This window comes from Pelophylax lessonae, assembly GCF_965119305.1.
Source record: "Pelophylax lessonae genome assembly, chromosome: 2".
Lineage (NCBI taxonomy): Eukaryota > Metazoa > Chordata > Amphibia > Anura > Ranidae > Pelophylax > Pelophylax lessonae.
In genome coordinates, this window is record NC_138769.1 from 298,922,907 (window position 1) to 298,943,762 (window position 20,856).

The 20,856-nt window shown below is 44.4% G+C and overlaps 1 protein-coding gene across 2 annotated transcripts in view; it reads left to right on the forward strand.

Annotated features, from left to right (window-relative positions):
- TULP1 (TUB like protein 1) overlaps positions 1-20,856 on the forward strand; it is a 101,408-nt gene that overhangs the window by 62,943 nt on the left and 17,609 nt on the right. The window contains exons 7-10 of one of the 2 annotated variants that reach the window (XM_082245335.1): positions 56-147; positions 4,260-4,430; positions 4,612-4,724; positions 14,037-14,145. In XM_082245335.1, the coding sequence (XP_082101461.1) occupies positions 56-147; positions 4,260-4,430; positions 4,612-4,724; positions 14,037-14,145 (485 nt within the window). The remainder of the gene's footprint in view (positions 1-55; positions 148-4,259; positions 4,431-4,611; positions 4,725-14,036; positions 14,146-20,856) is intronic. The other variant, XM_082245336.1, reaches the window with a different exon arrangement.

The following is a 20,856-nucleotide window of genomic DNA, read 5'->3' on the forward strand; positions in this document are numbered from 1 at the left end:
CATGCAGTTTATGGAAGTAAACATTATTAATAAGTTATTTGTAACTGTTATACAGCAGGCTCTTCAAAGGGTGACAAGGAAGAAGAAGAAGAAGAGACAGTGAAGAACACCAATAAAAAGGGCAAGAAGGGAAAGAAAGTAAAAAAGGTACAGATTCAAAAATATATTTCTAAATTGCTAAAACGTTAGCCAGAGACATGCTTCACTTTCAGAGCTAAACTCAGTAGGTCCATATTTACATGCCCTGCTGTCCTAGGTATGTAATAGTATAGGGAATCATCCAAATGGTCAAACAGAGGGTAATTGTAACTTGAAGTTTACTGAATAGGTACAGAGTAGGGTTAACAATGCAAACAGGGTCAGAGCGACAAACAATATGCCTACAGTCATGGGTGTTCGCAGAACTTTTTTCAGGGGGGGTGGCATCATTTTAGGTCACCCATGCTCCGCCCCTTTGTGACAATGTCACGAAGACGGCGTCGACCTGCAAATCGCGAGTATTTATTTTTAAAGGGAAAACAGCAGAATTTATTTTTAAAGCGTTTGTTAGCCTAAAAAAAAAAAAAAATATTGATCCTGTCCTTAAAGCATGTTATACAGCACAGTGCTTGTGCTGTGTAGTTTGGCCCCTTCTATCACCGGAAATACCTATTTGATCCTGCCTGACTATGTCCTCCCCTCTGTAAACTGACCATGGTATACCATGGCTGCTGAGCCCTGACACTGTGGTCAATCTACGTGCCTCCGTCATCCGCAGCTCACCTGTCCTCCTCTGTGCTCTCTCCCTTCTCCCTCCCTGCCTGTTTGCTCCTGTGTCAGTGCCTGCCTCCTTCCCTCCTGCTGCTGGAGTTTCATTTAAAATGTCATTCCTGTCTACAGTCTGTTTAATAATCTTTTGTGCCCCTATGTCTGTGTTTTATAAAAATAAGACATTCTTTACCAGTTTTCAGAGTGCCGGTCCCCGCTCACAGGACCCGCCGCCTCTCTTCTCCTCTTGACCTCTCCTCTTCCCCAGCTCCTCCCCTCCTGACTGATGTCAGTGGGGAATCCTCGACTCCGCTCTCTGCAGGCAGCTGTCACACGGGGAATGGAGAGAGCTGGAGGGTCGCGTGAGCGGTGATCAGCGTTTTGAAAACTGGTAAAGAACGGCTTATTTTTTAAAAATTCATACACAGACACAGGGGCACATGCACACAGGATTATTAAAAAGACCAGACAGGATGGCATGAAGTGGCTTAGTAACCACTTTAAAGGGGAAGTTGAGATTTCCTACCAAGTACACTTAGTACTCTGCAGAACATGTTAACAATTTAACCACTTTACTACCAGTCACGTAACCTCTACGTGATCAGACTTTGCGGGGTTATACCGGGATGATGCCTCTAGCTAGAGGCATCATCCCGGTACCGTTGTTTGAAGCCGACGGTCGGCTTTCCGTCGGTAACGATCGATGCGGCTCGGGAGCCGCTCGATCGTTACCCGGGGGGGCGGGAGGGGACGTCCCCCCCCTCCCGCCGCCTTCCGCGGCTTTGCTCGGGGCTACCGTCCCACCGGGAGCCCCGAGCACCCAGCCGGCACGTCCGCCGGCTGGATGGAGTCCCGATGAATGCCGGAAACGGCATCGATCGGGTCTCCGATGACGTAACCCGGAGGCGGCGTCCATGACGTCACGTCCGGGTTACTGTGCTGCAAAAGGCGGCAGATTTGAAAAACGGCTGTATGCAAAAATGCCGTTTTCGGCGTTTTGCATACAGGGAAGTGTAGTGGAGGGGTCTAGGGTCTTTTAGACCCTCGATCCCTCCATAAAGAGTACCTGTCACGACATATTGCTGTCACCAGGGATGTTTACATTGCTTGTGACAGCAATAAAAGTGATCAGATTTTTTTTTTTTTAAAAACCTGTAATAAAGTTTAAAAAAAAAGAAAAAATAAATAGGAAAAAAAAAAAAAAAAAAATTTAGCCGTCCCCGTCACCGTTAGCTCGCGCACAAAAAAAACCGTATACGCAAGTCGAGCCGCAAATGAAATCGCTGTTCAAACCACACATGTGAGGTATCGCCGCGATCGCCAGAGCGTGGGCAATAATTAAAAAAAAAGAGCTACACTCTAACTCTAAACTGGTAACCGTTAAATAAATTTAAAGCGTCGCAGATTGAGATCTCTATTGACCGTAGTTTGTCGCCATCCCACGGGGGGGCGCAATTTTAAACCGTAACATGTTTGGTATCTATTTACTCGGCGTGACATCATCTTTCACAATATACAAAAAAAATGGGCTAACTTTACTGTTTAGTATTTTTTAAATGCAGTGAAATGTGATTTTTCAAATTTTTTCCCAAAAAATGGCGTTTTAAAGACCGCTGCGCAAATACCGCGTGACAAAAAATTTTGCAATGACCGACATTTTATTCTCCAGAGTCTTTGCTAAAAAATATATATATAATGTTTGGGGGTTCTAAGTAGTTTTCTAGGAAAAAATACTGGTTTTAACTTGTGAACAAAAAGTGTCCGAAATAGGGCTGGGGCTAAAGTGGTTAAATGACTGCATTACTAAACAAAATATCACTAATAATGAAATGATTAAAGAACATAGCTAAAGATTAAGTCTATGAATTCAGACATTTTTTTTAAATGTGCTGGCTTACTATGGGTTAAGTTCAACAAGGTGTATGCCACCTTGTGGACTTGTCTCTTTTATTTACAGCTGACCGTGTTACTGAGTACCAGGATTACAGCTATCACAATATTCACTAGCAAACTGACAGAAACTATACTGCATTCTCACACACAGCAACTCTACCCATCCTTTCCCTCTGTTTTCTATTCACAGGAGGCTTTGTATTTTGTGTGTTGTGTTCACATAATGCAAAGCGCTCTGTGATTGAGCAGGAGGAGGGGAGGGAGGGGTGGGCAGAATGGCTGCATGTGACTTTGCAACCCAAGGACTGAAGACCAGAAGGTCCAGCATTGGAGAACCAGAAGTATAGCAATAGCTGAACTCTCTGGATTCAGTAAAAATATAAATAGTAAACTAAAGAGCTAAGTAGACCTTGTTGGACTTAACCTACAGAAATCTGGCACATTTAAGAAAGTGGCTGTTCAGCTTTAAGACAGAGGCAGACAGATTGGAGATGGATTAGAACCCCCTGTCCTGCCTTTTACTGAGATCCAAGACTGCATTAGGATTTCCTTTAATTTTTTTTGTCCCACTGACAATGGTTTTACCAGACAGGAGGGGAGGATAAAATCTGCAACAGGCACACGCTCAAAATAAAAAAATTATAGGGGTCTTAGCATTCCACTTGTCTGTTTTTCTATTGGGGAATTCTTCTTTTTGGTAAAATGTTGCCAGCATGAGAGGAAGTAGGAGGGAACCTCTCTAATGGTGCACTGAATTGCAGTAAAAAAAAAAAAAAAAAAAGACATGGGTTCCAACCCTTCCCTAATTTAAAACTAACAAAAACATTTGAACTTGAATTACACTTTAAAATAAAATGTAATGTCAAATCATAACACTTTATCCATTTATAGTTCAAGACCAATACCCAACTGACATGCCCCTGATAATCTGAATCTGAGTACTTGAGGGAACCCCAACAACAAAAGCTGATTTTGTTTTTTGACTGATCAGGTTTCTTGAAAATTCAGAAAAAAGGGAGAGCCAGGTCAGGTTACAGAAATATTTGCAGGTTTCATCATATGTTTTTGTGCAGGTAGTAAGAGAAAAACAGATTGGTTGAACTAGATTCACTTGTGTCTTTTTTCAGCCAGACTAACTATGTAACATTATTTAGGTTTTTTCCCCTATAAAGAATACATTTTATTGCAAAAAAACACATGTACAGAAAAAAGCCCATATACAGACAATAACATAAGTTTACAACAAGTCATAAAGTAATATCAGGCATAAGTAGGCAGGTTACAAAAGGCATTGAACTACTCTATGAAGTAGGCCTCAGTATCCACTAATATCATTACCCCAGTGTCAATGTCCTAAGGTGGACACAAATTAGGTGCAATCAACCACACCTTGCTTATATGTTTCAGCAGGCTAGTTTCATAGAGATCAAAGTGACTTATGTAACAAGATAGTATAACATTTATAAAAAAAAAAGAGAAAGGCAGAGAAACACCAGAGTGGACAAAGAGCAGGAGAGAGGGAAGGGAATAATGAAGGGAGAAAGAAAAAAGAGGAAGAAGAAGGAAAAAATCTAATTCTTTAGTTGTTTTTGCCCATTCATTGCTTGCTGTCTTTTCAGAAGGAGGAACGTCCCCCTTCTCCAGTCATTGAAGTGGATAATCTAGAAGAATTTGTACTGCGACCAGCACCTCAGGGGGTCACCATCAAATGCAAAGTAACACGAGATAAGAAAGGAATGGACAGGGGATGGTACCCAACATACTATCTACACCTTGATAATGAGAAGAAGGTATGAGAAAATTTAAGACCTCTCTAAAAAAATGTTTATTTTGATATATGAGGACTAACAAGAACATTTTCAATGGAAAGTATGAACTTTTAGTATAGCCCATTCCATCATTACATAGATACATATTTTTGTTTTTCTGTACTTATGTCTTCTACTTGCTTAGCTATTTATGGTATTTCAGGTTTTCTTATTAGCTGGAAGAAAGCGAAAGAAGAGTAAGACTTCCAACTACTTAATTTCTATTGATGCCACAGATCTGTCACGAGGAGGAGAGAATTTCATTGGGAAGTTAAGGTATTCAACATATGAGTTTCTAGTCATACATTTTTCATTCCCAATTCCATATTGAACACCACAGCGTAAACTATACTGTAAATGACCTTTGAACTATTTAATTATAAAGCAGAAGTGGCCTGGGTTGGTGCAGCCTTACCATAACTACGGCCAACCCATGCAGCCTGCCAGTGCAGTGTAATATGGCTGCACTAAAATGGAGGAGGACAGCAAGGACAGATTTTAGCTGCTGCAATTGTGGGTGACCCTTAAAGCCCAATCCCAGGAAACCTTAAAACTACCACATCCAGTGAGAAGGCAGTCACACTGCAAGGAATAATTTTAAACTTTCCCAGGATTGGGTTTATCCCTTGGGTAGAACCTACTTGGATCTTCTTCCAGGTTCAGTAAGTGATTTCTCTTCCTGAACCAACTTCCAATCAGTTAGGCTAAGCCTGCAAACAGCATCTAGGAAGTGGTTGCAGCTGAGCAGTGACTAAGCCCAGGTTCACACTGCTGAAACATGAAAGTCGCATGACTTCCGATCCGACTTTGCCCTGCAACCTCAGGCTGGGTTCACACTGCTCCGACATGAAAGTCCCACAACTTCAGATCTGACTTTGCCCTGCAACATCGGTCAGACATTGTTCAGACTTTAATGAACAGGATCTGACTTGAGATGAGTGCAACTTGGGTCAGGTATACAGTTTGCAGTGCTAACATTGCCTCTGAGCACAAGTTGCATGTCACAAGTCTGATCAGTTAAGATGCTGCTTTGACTTGGATTCGGCTTCAATAATATTCAATGGACTGAAATCAGACCAAAGTAGTGCAGAGGATAAGCATGGCTTTATTATTATATACCTACTTTGATTGATTCGGTTTTAATTGAAAGGCTGAGTTGAGAGCTGCAGCAGATCCGGTCCTTTACACCTGATTCCTGCAAGAGATTTCTCTGTTACTAAGTGATAGCGCAGGGGTAATTTCTTAAACGAAAACGTAGTGCAGTAACTCTGCTTTCAAAGGGAATCATTGATTTATACATGTCCCGTGACATGTGCTCTCAAGTTGGAGCATAGTCTGACTTTGATCCGACCTAATGTGACTTTTTACACTATATGGCATTGAAGTTGTATCAAAGTTGGACTAAAGTAGTGCAGAAACCTTTTCTAAAGTTGGAACGACTTGTGTCGGATCAGTTAAGATGGCTCTTATAGGGAAACATTGAATTTGACATGTCATGCTATCAAAAGTCGGATCCCATGTCGCACCAGTGTGCTCCGGGTCTAAGCAGCAAGCTGGTATTTTTCATAATTGTCCAAATGGAATAAAATAACTAGCAGGATTGCGCATCAACCTGTACTGGGACACATTTTCACAAAAAATGACCTGATTATAACTTGCTGCTGTATATCACCTATTCCAAAACATCTTCATTCTGTTTTCTGTGCTATAATGTCTTATTCCACTTTGCTTCATACTAAACCCTGTGCCTTAAATTTCCTATCATACACGGCCCGATTTTATATTCTATGGTGTATATAGCCTTGTCCACATCATCCTATCCCTAAGGGCTCTTTCACACGGGCGTTCCGATCAGATCCCCCTGTCAGTTTTTTAGGCGGATCTGATCGGATGCACTATTCAGCCCAATGGAGCAGCGGATGTCAGCGGTGACATGTCCGCTGACCCCCGCTGCCATCCGCATCCGATCCTGTCCGTGAAATCCGGACGGATGGAAACCCTATTTTCCATCCGTCCTGGGGATCGGATGGGATCGGATGAGAGCGGACAGGCGGTCCGCTCTCATCCGATTCCCCATAGAGAGCAGCGGGGCTCTGACACCTCCCTCTGAATGAATTATCTGGAAGACACAGGCTGATTCAATAAATAACTTGAGAATCTTCACACATTGGCCCAATATTTAAAGTACAACTAAAGGCAACATGCTTATTTTAATAAACTATTATATAAACACCTCAAAGTTACACATGGTAATAAATATTACAAATGCGAATATGATTATAACTGGATACTAATATTTATAGGTAAAGTTGATCCAGGGAATATCTGATTGCCTCTTGGGGGATCAGGAAGGAATTTTTTCCCCTGCTGGAGCAAATTGGATCATGCTTTATTGGGGTTTTTTTTGCCTCCCTCTGCATCAACTGTGGGTAAAGGATTGTGTATACTGTATATAGGATTGTATGTCTGTGTATGTATGTGTGTGTATATACAGTATCTCACAAAAGTGAGTACACCCCTCGCATTTTTGTAAATATTTTATTATATCTTTTCATGTGACAAGACTGAAGAAATTACACTTTGCTACAATGTACAGTAGTGAGTGTACATCTTGTATAACAGTGTAAATTTTCTGTCCCCTCAAAATAACTCAACACCCAGCCATTAATGTCTAAACCGCTGACAAGTGTAAATGTCCAAATTTAGCCCAAAGTGTCAATATTTTGTGTGGCCTCCATTATTTTCCAGCACTGCCTTAACCCTCTTGGGCATGGAGTTCATCAGAGCTTCACAGGTTGCCACTGGAGTCCTCTTCCACTCCTCCATGACGACATCACGGAGCCGGTGGATGTTAGAAACCTTGCGCTCCTCCACCTTTCCAATTGACAATGCCCCACAGATGCTCAATAAGGTTTAGGTCTGTAGACATGCTTGGCCAGTCCATCGCCTTTACCCTCAGCTTTTTTAGCAAGGCAGTGGTCATCTTGGAGGTGTGTTTGGGGTCGTTGTCATGTTGGAATACTGCCCTGCGGCCCAGCTTCCGAAGGTAGGGAATCATGCTCTTCTTCAGTATGTCACAGTAGATGTTGGCATTTATGGTTCTATCAATGAATTGTAGCTCCCCAGTGCCAGCAGGACTCATGCAGCCCTAGACCATGACACTCCCACCACCATGCTAGACTGTAGGCAAGACACACTTGTCTTTGTACTCCTCACCTGGTTGCCGGCACACACGCTTGACACCATCTGAACCAAATACGTTTATCTTGGTCTCATCAGACCATAGGACATGGTTCCGTAAGCCATGTCTTTAGTCTGCTTGTCTTCAGCACTGTATGTGGGCTTTCTTGTGCATCATCTTTAGAAGAGGCTTCCTTCTGGGATGACAGCCATGCAGACCAATTTGATGCAGTGTGCGGTGTATGGTCTGAGCACTGTCAGGCTGACCCCCCCCCCCACCCCTTCAACCTCTGCAGCAATGCTGTCAGCACTCATACGTCTATTTCCCAGAGACAACCTCTGGATATGACGCGGAGTACGTGCACTCAACTTCTTTGGTCGACCATGGCAAGGCCTGTTCTGAGTAGAACCTGTCCTGTTAAACCACTGTATGGTCTTGGCCACCATGCTGCAGCTCAGTTTCAGGGTCTTGGCAATCTTCTTATAGCCTAGGCCAGTGATGGCGAACATTGGCACCCCAGATGTTTTGGAACTACATTTCCCATTATGCTCATGCACTCTGCAGTGGAGTTGAGCATCATGGGAAATGTAGTTCCAAAACATCTAGGGTGCCAAGGTTTGCCATCACTGGCCTATGCCATCTTTATGTAGAGCAACAATTCTTTTTTTTCAGATCCTGAGAGAGTTCTTGCCATGAGGTGCCATGTTGAACTTCCAGTGACCAGTATGAGAGAGTGAGAGCGATAACATCAAACTTACCACACCTGCTCTCCATTCACACCTGAGACCTTGTAACACTAATGAGTCACATGACACCGGGGAGGAAAAATGGCTAATTGGGCCCAAATTGGACATTTTCACTTAGGGCTGTTCTCACTTTTGTTTCCAGTGGTTTAGACATTAATGGCTGTGTTGAGTTATTTTGAGGGGACAGCAAATTTACACTGTTATATAAGCTGTACACGCACTACTTTACATTGTAGAAAACTGTCATTTCCTCAATTTTGTCACATGAAAAGATATAATAAAGATATAATAAAATATTTACAAACATGAGAGGGGTGTACTCACTTTTGTGAGATACTATATATATATATATATATACATATACAGTGCCTTGCGCAGGGCCGGACTGGGTATGAAAACCAGCCCTGGAAAAAATGACATACCAGCCCCATAGCATTGCGTCATTATACCAGTGCAACGTCATTTTCAGCGCAATGTCCCTCCCCCTAATACAATGCTGATCCCCCCTTCCCTATAACAATGCTGACCCCCCCCCCCTAATAAAATGCTGATCACCTGACCCCCCCCTCCCTCTAATACAGTGCTGTTCCCCCCGGCCCCCTACCCCCTATACAATTCTGACCCCCCTCCCACTAATAAAATGCTGACCCCCCCAGCCCCCCTCCCCTAATACAATGCTGATCCCCCCTCCCCGAATACAATTCTGATCCCCTCCCTCCCTCCCCTAATACACTACTGTCCCCCAGCCCCCTCCCCCTAATACAATGCTGTTTCCCCCCTCCCCTAATACAATGCTGTTTCCCCCCCTCCCCTAATACAATGCTGACCCCCCTCCCCCGAATATAGTGCCGCCCCCCCCTGGCCCCCTCCCCCTTATACAATGCTGACCCCCCTCACCCTAATACAATGCTGACCCCCCCCGGCCCCCTCCCCCTAATACAATGCTGACCCCCCTCCCCCTAATACAATTCTGATCCCCCTCCCTTTAATAAAATGCTGATCCCCTCCCCACAATACACTGCTGCCCCCCAATTTGGGGGGGATCAGCATTGTATTAGGGGGAGGAGGCCGGGGGGGCAGCAGTGTATTAGGGGGAGGGGGGGTGGATCAGCATTGTATTAGGGGGTAGAAAGATCAGCATTGTATTAGGGGGTAGAAGGATCAGCATTGTATTGGGGGGATGGGGCCTGGGGGTCAGCATTTTACTAGGGGGAGGGGGGTCAGCATTGTATAAGGGGGAGAAGGATCAGCATTGTATTAGGGGCCCTAATACAATGCTAATTCTCCCCCCTCCAAATGCAATACACTCAGGTCCCCCCAAGCCCCTTTACTCCTACCTGGCTGTCTAAAACAGAGCAGCTCCGCTCTGCTCAGTCAGTCAGTGTCTCAGACACAGTGATGCCTGCTGGCTGGGGCAGCCCATAGAGGACAGCCCATTTAGACAAGGCTGGAGTGCTCTCAGTGTCCGGAGTCAACTTATCCAGCCTCCAGGTCTAACTTAAGGTCCAACAGTGATAAAGACAAGGTCTTCTTTATCAGTATACTAAATCCTCCTGCATAAGAGGAATAGGTTGAGTTAATAGTGGCCCACCCAAGACTTTGGCTGAGGGTTCTATTAGTGGTAAGGTGAGTCTTCTGCAAGATACAAATATAAGTGTTGTAGTTTTTAAGGTAATTGAACATCAGAGATGTTTGATCCCAGCATTCAGCCCTCTAACATTCCATGACACTATAGTGCTAGGAGCCATGGTGTGAAAGCATTAGGTAATTGAGGGGCTATCTGTGAAGGACCCCCTGGACCTGGCAAGGCATATTGACCATGGCCCCAGCACCCCATTCAAGCACACACTGCCTCCTGGATATTGAGAGATTTCAACAAAGTCCACATGGGTCCAACTATTATCCTTGACCAAGATGTTCCAGCAAAAAACATGTAGTCCCAAAAACATTCCCAAGGAAATCCACACTAGCCCAACCTGTACGCCCCAATCCCCAAATTGAGAGTGCTTTAATCCCAGAATATTTAAAGGTATGACACCCATCGGGGGAATGAGCTGAGTAGTTCAATGAAACAGATGAGGTGGAAGCAAGTTTCAACTGATAGAGTGAGAGTCCACAAAGTAAAGCACAGTCTATACAGAATATAACGGGATTACAGTTCACACAGAGGAGGACTCTGAGGGCACATACTTGGTAGTTGGCAGTGGCTGCTGCGATGCTGGTGCGTATCCGTGTTAGTCTGTTAGAGGGAAGGGAGGGATCGTCGGATGCCACCGCCATGCGAGTGTGAAGGAGATCCGCAGCGCAGCCGCCGCCCGCCGGACATGACATCATGCCGCTTACAGCGGCTGGCTGGCAGCCGCGTAAGAAAAAACCCGTCGCTCGATTGAGTGCAGCGGGGCAGGCTGGCAGTGCCGCAGCCACATCTCAAGGCGGCGGCGGCCCCAAGGCTGACGGCCTACCGGGAAATTTCCCGGTATCCCGGTAGGCCAGTCCGGCCCTGGCCTTGCGAAAGTATTCGGCCCCCTTGAACTTTTCGACCTTTTGCCCCATTTCAGGTTTCAAACATAAAGATATAAAACTGTAATTTTTTGTGAAGAATCAACAACAAGTGGGACACAATCATGAAGTGGAACAAAATTTATTGAATATTTCAAACTTTTTTAACAAATAAAAAACTGAAAAATTGGGCATGCAAAATTATTCAGCCCCTTAAGTTAATAATTTGTAGTGCCACATTTTGCTGTGATTACAGCTGTAAGTTGCTTGGGGTATGTCTCTATCAGTTTTGCACATCGAGAGAAATTTTTATCCATTCCTCCTTGCAAAACAGCTGGAGCTCAGTGAGGTTGAATGGAGAGCGTTTGTGAACAGCAGTTTTCAGTTCTTTCCACAGATTCTCAATTGGATTCAGGTCTGGACTTTGACTTGGCCATTCTAACATTTGGATGTGTTTATTTGTGAACCATTCCATTGTAGATTTTGCTTTATGTTTTGGATCATTGTCTTGTTCGAAGACAAATCTCCGTCCCAGTCTCAGGTCTTTTGCAGACTCCATCAGATTTTCTTCCAGAATGGTCCTGTATTTGGCTCATCCATCTTCCCATCAATTTTAACCATCTTCCCTGTCCCTGCTGAGGAAAAACAGGCCCAAACCATGATGCTGCCACCACCATGTTTGACAGTGGGGATGGTGTGTTCAGGGTGATGAGCTGTGTTGCTTTTATGCCAAACATAACGTTTTGCATTGTTGCCAAAAAGTTCGATTTTGGTTTTATCTGACCAGATCACCTTCTTCCACATGTTTGGTGTGTCTCCCAGGTGGCTTGTGGCAAACTTTAAACGACACTTTTTATGGATATCTTTAAGAAATGGCTTTCTTCTTGCCACTCTTCCATAAAGGCCAGATTTGTGCAGTATATGACTGATTGTTGTCCTATGGACAGAGTCTCCCACCTCAGCTGTAGATCTCTGCAGTTCATCCAGAGTGATCATGGGCCTCTTGGCTGCATCTCTGATCAGTCTTCTCCTTGTATGAGCTGAAAGTTTAGAGGGACGGCCAGGTCTTCCTAGATTTGCAGTGGTCTGATACTCCTTCCATTTCAATATTATCGCTTGCATAGTGCTCCTTGGGATGTTTAAAGCTTGGCAAATCTTTTTGTATCCAAATCCGGCTTTAAACTTCTCCACAACAGTTACTCGGACCTGCCTGGTGTGTTCCTTGTTCTTCATGATGCTCTCTGCGCTTTAAACTGACTTCTGAGACTATCACAGTGCAGGTGCATTTATACGGAGACTTGATTACACACAGGTGGATTCTATTTATCATCATTAGTCATTTAGGTCAACATTGGATCATTCAGAGATCCTCACTGAACTTCTGGAGAGAGTTTGCTGCACTGAAAGTAAAGGGGCTGAATTTTGCACGCCCAATTTTTCAGTTTTTTATTTGTTAACAAATTTGAAATATCCAATAAATTTCGTTCCACTTCAAGATTGTGTCCCACTTGTTGTTGATTCTTCACAAAAAATTACAGTTTTATATCTTTATGTTTGAAGCCTGAAATGTGGCAAAAGGTCGAAAAGTTCAAGGGGGACAAAAACTTTCGCAAGGCACTGTATATATATATATATATATATATATATATATATATATATATGTGTATGTATGTGTATGTATTTATATATATTTTTAAATTTTTTTCTTCCTCTTTTAGGTGAAATAGATGGACTTGTGTCTTTTTTTAGGCAGACTAACTATGTAACTGTAATTTTCATACCACTTGTGGTCTCGAATCCCCCCAAACATTACTCCTCTGCTTGATAATGCTAGTGATGGTGGTAGGGGTTCTGCAGAGCTAGCACACCATTTCCTTTTAATGTGCTAGCTTCTGCATCTGCCACAGGGAACTACAGTTCCCATGACTCTTTATGCCTTGTATCATGCCCAGTCTATTTTACATAACACACGCCCATCTGTCAATCAATCGCTGTGAATGTGTTATGTAAAACAGAGTCAGCAAGATCCGCAGTATGTGGCTGTCAGTGCAGCTGCAGAAAAGCTCTCAGTGAAAGGTAGAATAGTCACTGATCCTTATGTTTATAATGTTTTTTTTTTATTTATCTAACCTAATCTTTTTAAGATTTCAATATTTTTTATGAATATTTAAAGAGAGAATGGGAGAGAGAAGGGAGAGGGAAAATAAGAGAGGAAAAAAAAAGAGGATGGGAGAGAGAGAAGGCACAAGAGAGACAGGAAAAAAAGAGTGAGAGAGAGAGGTTATTTGTATGAAGGGATAAAATGTGCTTATTGTAAACAAAATACAGTACTGTAGTAATACAGTTAGTTTACCTCCACACCAGCAGCCTATGCCTGGACAAGCATAAAAATCAGTAGCAGCACATTCTGCTTTTTCTTCATATTCAAATTTTCATTGATGACTGCACCACACCTGATTTCCCCTTGTAGTGGTGCCCCCCTCTCCCAGTGTGATTACGGCTATCTGTAACCCCAATAATTTAGCTTTACTTTTTAAATCAGCTTCCATTTAAATGAGGCACGTAGATGCCGCCGCACACCGCATTCAACTCCAATTAAAGGATTAAGCCCAACATGGGTGAAACATGGCAGAAGGACATGACCAATTGGCTGGGATCTGGGGTGAAGCCACTTTTTCATTCACTTTACATTGGAGTTAAATACAGTGTGATGTGGTGTCTGCATGCTATATTACATTCTGGCATGAGATGTGCTCTATTTCTGCCAGCACCTGAGTACAGAGTATAAACCTGAGAGACCGATATGTTATGGTGTTTGGGAGCTTCTATTTAAAGCTACATTCTAGTCTGGAGGCATTGATGCACCTGTTTAGCTTCACTGTTGGCAATGGCTGCTTAGAACTGAAATGTACTACTTCATTCGAAGGAGATTGTTAATTATTAGGAGTTTTCTTTTAACAAAATGCATCTGACCAGTCAGAAAAGCTGCACAATCTGACAAGCATAATTTAGGACGTATAGCAAATTTAATTTCACAAAATCTGGCATTTTTATATAAAAAGTCAACTAAAATATACAAATAATGCAATAATACAACTGTTTAAATGCTATTGTGTGTTAAAAAGACATTTTTTCTTTTTGTACCGGACTTTCTTTTCTCAGATCTAACCTGATGGGTACAAAATTTACTGTGTTTGACAATGGTGCAAACCCAGAAAGAGCCAATTCTGACTGGTCCAATGTTCGGCAGGAGCTTGCAGCAGTGGTTTATGTAAGTACTCTCACTGACCAATACCTCATAAGAGCAAAGTTAAATAAAATACTAACAGAAATAAACTAAAAGACAACCTGGGAGCACAAAATAAATCCCCAGGACCGGATGGCTTGCACCCGAGGGTTCTTAATGAGCTCAGCCAGGTGATTGCCAGACCATTATTCTTGATCTTTAAGGATAGTTTACAGACGGGTATGGTGCCAGCTGATTGGAAAAAAGCCAACGTGGTACCAATATTTAAGAAGGGGCCAAGATTAGTGTTGAGCGAACACGGACTGTATTATTCGTGTTCGTACCGAATAATTGGATTTTTTGTACCCGAACACGGACACGGACACTTTACTGTATGTTCGGGTAAAAATCCGTGTTCGGTCGTTTTATTTCCGGGTTTTGCATGCTTTGGCGCTCTTTTCATGGCGGGCTTTCAACAGCCAATCAACAATCGTTTAACTGGTGTGCCTTAAGCCATCCCAGCCATGCCTGCAAATGTCTCAGTAGCTGTGATTGGCCGTCTGAAGCATGTGACCAAGTCTTTATAAGTTCGAGGCAGCCGCAGCGGCGTCATTATGCTGCTTAGATTCAGGGACAGAGCACACATCAACGTGCTGGCTGCTGATTAGGGAAAGATAGGCAGGAAAAAACCATTTGTGTCCGGATAGAATTGAGGGACAGGTCGGAGTGTTTAGGCAGGGCATTTTAGGGATAGAGTCTGCTGAATTATAGGGTCAGTGTCTTCTACAAACTACAATCGATATTGCTGTGTGGGGGGTGGGGTCTGCACTCAATCCTGATCTACGATCTCTTCTCAATCCTGTTAGGGACAGAGTCTGCTGAATTTTAGGGAAACTGTGTTCTACAAACTACAATCGATATTGCTGTGTGGTGTGGGATTGGAGATAGGCAGGTGTCAGTGATCCACATCCATTTTTCTGTGTGTGAGCTGCAGTGAACACAATCTTTTTGGGCTGCAGTGAACACAATCTTTTTGGGCTGCAGTGAACACAATCTTTTTGGGCTGCAGTGAACACAATCTTTTTGGGCTGCAGTGAACACAATCTTTTTGGGGTGCAGTGAACAAAATCTTTTTGGGGTGCAGTGAACACAATCCTTTTTGGGGTGCAGTGAACACAATCTTTGTGGGGTGCAGTGAACACAATCCTTTGTGGGGTGCAGTGAACACAATCTTTTTGGGGTGCAGTGAACAAAATCCTTTTTGGGGTGCAGTGAACAACATCCTTTTTGGGGTGCAGTGAACACAATCTTTTTGGGGTGCAGTGAACAAAATCCTTTGTGGGGTGCAGTGAACACAATCTTTTTGGGGTGCAGTGAACACAATCTTTTTGGGGTGGAGTGAACAACATCCTTTTTGGGGTGCAGTGAACAAAATCCTTTTTGGGGTGCAGTGAACAAAATCATTTTTGGGGTGCAGTGAACACAATCTTTTTGGGGTGCAGTGAACACAATCTTTGTGGGGTGCAGTGAACACAATCTTTTTGGGGTGGAGTGAACAACATCCTTTTTGGGGTGCAGTGAACAACATCCTTTTTGGGGTGCAGTGAACACAATCTTTTTGGGGTGCAGTGAACACAATCTTTGTGGGGTACAGTGAACAGAATCTTTGTGGGGTGCAGTGAACACAATCTTTGGGGGGTACAGTGAACACAATCTTTGTGAGGTGCAGTGAACACAATCTTTGTGGGGTGCAGTGAACACAATCATTGTGGGGTGCAGTGAACTCAATCTTTGTGGGGTACAGTGAACACAATCTCATACTTCTGAAGGTTTGAGGGTGCTGCCTGTTCCATACTCCCCCTACTCCTCATCTAGCCTTTTAGGGGTACAAACAATAGTAATTGGGGCCTAGTGTGGTTGTGTACGTGTGATATACATACACTTTTTTGGGATCATATTTTCTATTCCGCTATTTAATCAAAAACCTTTGGGGATCAGTTAAATTGGGGGATAGTCTGTGTTGGTACGTGTGAGAGAGATCCACCTTTCCAAGTTGTTGGGGTTCATCTCATACTTCTGAAGGTTTGAGGGTGCTGCCTGTTCCATACTCCCCCTACTCCTAGCCTTTTAGGGGTACAAACAATAGTAATTGGGGCCTAGTGTGGTTGTGTACGTGTGATATACATACACTTTTTTGGGATCATATTTTCTATTCCGCTATTTAATCAAAAACCTTTGGGGATCAGTTAAATTGGGGGATAGTCTGTGTTGGTACGTGTGAGAGAGATCCACCTTTCCAAGTTGTTGGGGTTCATCTCATACTTCTGAAGGTTTGAGGGTGCTGCCTGTTCCATACTCCCCCTACTCCTAGCCTTTTAGGGGTACAAACAATAGTAATTGGGGCCTAGTGTGGTTGTGTACGTGTGATATACATACACTTTTTTGGGATCATATTTTCTATTCCGCTATTTAATCAAAAACCTTTGGGGATCAGTTAAATTGGGGGATAGTCTGTGTTGGTACGTGTGAGAGAGATCCACCTTTCCAAGTTGTTGGGGTTCATCTCATACTTCTGAAGGTTTGAGGGTGCTGCCTGTTCCATACTCCCCCTACTCCTAGCCTTTTAGGGGTACAAACAATAGTAATTGGGGCCTAGTGTGGTTGTGTACGTGTGATATACATACACTTTTTTGGGATCATATTTTCTATTCCGCTATTTAATCAAAAACCTTTGGGGATCAGTTAAATTGGGGGATAGTCTGTGTTGGTACGTGTGAGAGAGATCCACCTTTCCAAGTTGTTGGGGTTCATCTCATACTTCTGAAGGTTTGAGGGTGCTGCCTGTTCCATACTCCCCCTACTCCTAGCCTTTTAGGGGTACAAACAATAGTAATTGGGGCCTAGTGTGGTTGTGTACGTGTGATATACATACACTTTTTTGGGATCATATTTTCTATTCCGCTATTTAATCAAAAACCTTTGGGGATCAGTTAAATTGGGGGATAGTCTGTGTTGGTACGTGTGAGAGAGATCCACCTTTCCAAGTTGTTGGGGTTCATCTCATACTTCTGAAGGTTTGAGGGTGCTGCCTGTTCCATACTCCCCCTACTCCTAGCCTTTTAGGGGTACAAACAATAGTAATTGGGGCCTAGTGTGGTTGTGTACGTGTGATATACATACACTTTTTTGGGATCATATTTTCTATTCCGCTATTTAATCAAAAACCTTTGGGGATCAGTTAAATTGGGGGATAGTCTGTGTTGGTACGTGTGAGAGAGATCCACCTTTCCAAGTTGTTGGGGTTCATCTCATACTTCTGAAGGTTTGAGGGTGCTGCCTGTTCCATACTCCCCCTACTCCTAGCCTTTTAGGGGTACAAACAATAGTAATTGGGGCCTAGTGTGGTTGTGTACGTGTGATATACATACACTTTTTTTGGATCATATTTTCTATTCCGCTATTTAATCAAAAACCTTTGGGGATCAGTTAAATTGGGGGATAGTCTGTGTCGGTACGTGTGAGAGAGATCCACCTTTCCAAGTTGTTGGGGTTCATCTCATACTTCTGAAGGTTTGAGGGTGCTGCCTGTTCCATACCCCCCCTACTCCTCATCTAGCCTTTTAGGGGTACAAACAATAGTAATTGGGGCCTAGTGTGGTTGTGTACGTGCGAGATACATACACTTTTTTTGATCATATTTCCTATTCCGCTATTCAATAAAAACCTTTGAGGATCAATTGAATTGCGGGATAGTCTGTGTCGGTACGTGTGAGAGAGATCCACCTTTCCAAGTTGTTGGGGTTCATCTCATACTTCTGAAGGTTTGAGGGTGCTGCCTGTTCCATACTCCCCCTACTCCTCATCTAGCCTTTTAGGGGTACAAACAATAGTAATTGGGGCCCAGTGTGGTTGTGTACGTGTGATATACATACACTTTTTTTGGATCATATTTTCTATTCCGCTATTTAATTTAACTGGGCCTCCATGCGAGACCTGTGTGCCTTGTTGCGCTGTTTTGAGTACTCCACCAACATGGCCAGTGGCAATGACGCCGTTCTCAGCTTAACTATCCCACTTCTATGCCTCCTTGAAAAAACAATTCGGGCGATGATGGAAGAGGATGTGGCACAGGATGAGGAGGAGGAGGAGGATGAAGAGGTAACATTTCCAAGGCTTTCAGGGCAGTCATTCGCAAGGGGCTCCGAGGGTGGGTTCCTGCACACGCAAACGCCAGGGACGCAATTGTCCAGCAGGGGCACAGTTCTGGAGGATGAGGAGGATGAGGAGGAGGAGGAGCTGGAGGAGGAGATGGAACCATGTTCACAGCAGGGTGGCACCCAGGCCAGCTCATGGCCATCACTGGTGCGTGGCTGGGGGGATACAGAGGACACGGACGATACACCTCCCACAGAGGACAGCCTTTCGTTGCCTCTGGGCAGCCTGGCACACATGAGCGATTACATGCTGCAGTGTCTCCACAACGACCGCCGAGTTGCCCACATTCTAACTTGTGCTGATTACTGGGTGGCCACGCTGCTGGATCCCCGTTACAAGGACAACGTACCGTCCTTAATTCACTCACTGGAGCGCGATCGCAAGATGCGCGAGTACAAGCGCACGCTGGTAGACGCCATGCTGCTGGCATTCCCATCTGACAGCGGGGCCACAGTGGAAGCACAAGGCAGAGGAGGAGGAGGAGGAGGTCGCCAACGCAACCAGGGCACCGCCAGCACCTCAGAAGGCAGGGTTAGCATGGCCGAAATGTGGAAAAGCTTTGTCAGCACGCCACAACAAACAGCAGCACCAGCAGCTCAGATGGAACGTCTTAGCAGGAGGCAGCATTTTACCAACATGGTGGAGCAGTATGTGTGCACACGCCTACATGTAGTGAATGACGGGTCTGCCCCCTTCAACTTCTGGGTCTCCAAATTGGGCACATGGCTTGAGCTTGCCCTTTACGCCTTGGAGGTGCTGGCGTGCCCTGCAGCCAGTGTATTATCTGAACGGGTATTTAGCACGGCTGGGGGCGTTATAACAGACAAGCGCAGCCGCCTGTCCAGAGACAATGTGGACAAGCTCACGTTCATTAAAATGAACCAGGCATGGATCCCACGGGACTTTTCCGTACCTTATGCAGAATAGCAATGGATACCGACCTTACCCACCCATTGTTTCATTTTTGCTCTTTCTCACTCTTTTGGGGTGTACCCTCATTTAAAATTTTTGAAAAGAAGCAGTGTTGGCTACCTCGTCCTCCTCCTCAGGGCCAGATTAATGTAGGGGCTATTGGAGCTGCAGCTCCAGGCCCCTACCTTTTATATAGGCCCCGGGTTGGCCATATTCACTGTTACCGCTCTTCTGTCACTTGTAAACACAGAAGTCTGGCTTCTATGCTCGCTTCCCCAGGCAGCACCCTCAGAACCTCCCCACACAGCGTGAAGGCCGGACAAGGAGGGACAGTTGGCGATGCATGGATGTGTTTATGGGCTTCAGAGACAGCATCCCATGTTGAATTAGGCATGCATGGCTGCACCCTTCCTCCTCTGGGTGCATGGCAAGGCACGGCCCTTAAGGCCCTTCAAAATCCTCAGCACCAAGCCCATGATGCTGTTAATCCGGCCCTGGTCCTCCTCCACCGCCGCTTCCACCTACACCGCCCATAGGTGTGCGCAGCCTATTGCATTAAGGTGTGCACCCCAAAGTTGAAATACACATGCATGTGTTTGCCAGCAGGGAGAGTAATGTATCGGGGCCATGTACCTGTAGGCAAGGAGAAATAGAGCAGAGCAGGTCCCAGGGAGATCTTTCCCATCTCCTCACTGGCAATGCTATGTGCCCTAGGTGATTAGGGTGTGCCCAGGCACACCCAGCACACCCTGTGCGCACGCCTATGTCACCGCCACATCCACCACCACCTCAACCTCCCTCCTACTCCATATGGGCCTCGTCCTTCAGAGATGAAGAAGAACATTGTTTTATTTTTCTGTTTTTTTTTTGTTGTTTTAAGTTATTTCCCTATCCACATTTGTTTGCAGAGCACTTGCCATGCTCTTAATTACGTTTTGCTGCCATTTGCAGCACTCTAGCCCTTTCCTTTGGTGTTTTAGAGCCATTTTAGTGCCTTAAAGTTCGGGTCCCCATTGACTTCAATGGGGTTCGGTGTCCGGGAAAAGTTCGGTAAAAGTCCGGGACACGGACCCGGACTTTTTTTTAAAGTTCGGCCGAACCCGTCGAACACGGACATCTAGGTGTTCGCTCAACCCTAGCCAAGATATATCCCGGGTAACTATAGGCCGGTCAGCCTAACATCTGTAGTCTGCAAAATTTTGGAGGGGATGTTAAGGGACCACATACAAGACTTTAGTAATGAAAACGGTATTATAAGTAGTAATCAGCATGGATTTATGAAAAATCGTTCCTGCCAAACCAATCTATTAACCTTCTACGATGAAGTGAGCAGCCACCTAGATAAAGGGAAGCTTGTGGATGTGGTATATCTGGACTTTGCAAAGGCCTCTGACACCGTTCCCCACAAACGATTACTGCTGGCTCCAGGGGAGAGTACAGAGGGTGGTGATTAATGGGGAGTACTCGGATTGGGCGGGTGTGGAAAGTGGGGTCCCCCAGGGTTCTGTCCTGGGACCAATCCTGTTTAATTTGTTCATAAATGATCTAGAGGAGGGGATATCTAGTACAATCTCAGTATTTGCAGATGATACTAAACTAGGCATGCCAATATCTTCTATGCAGGATGTG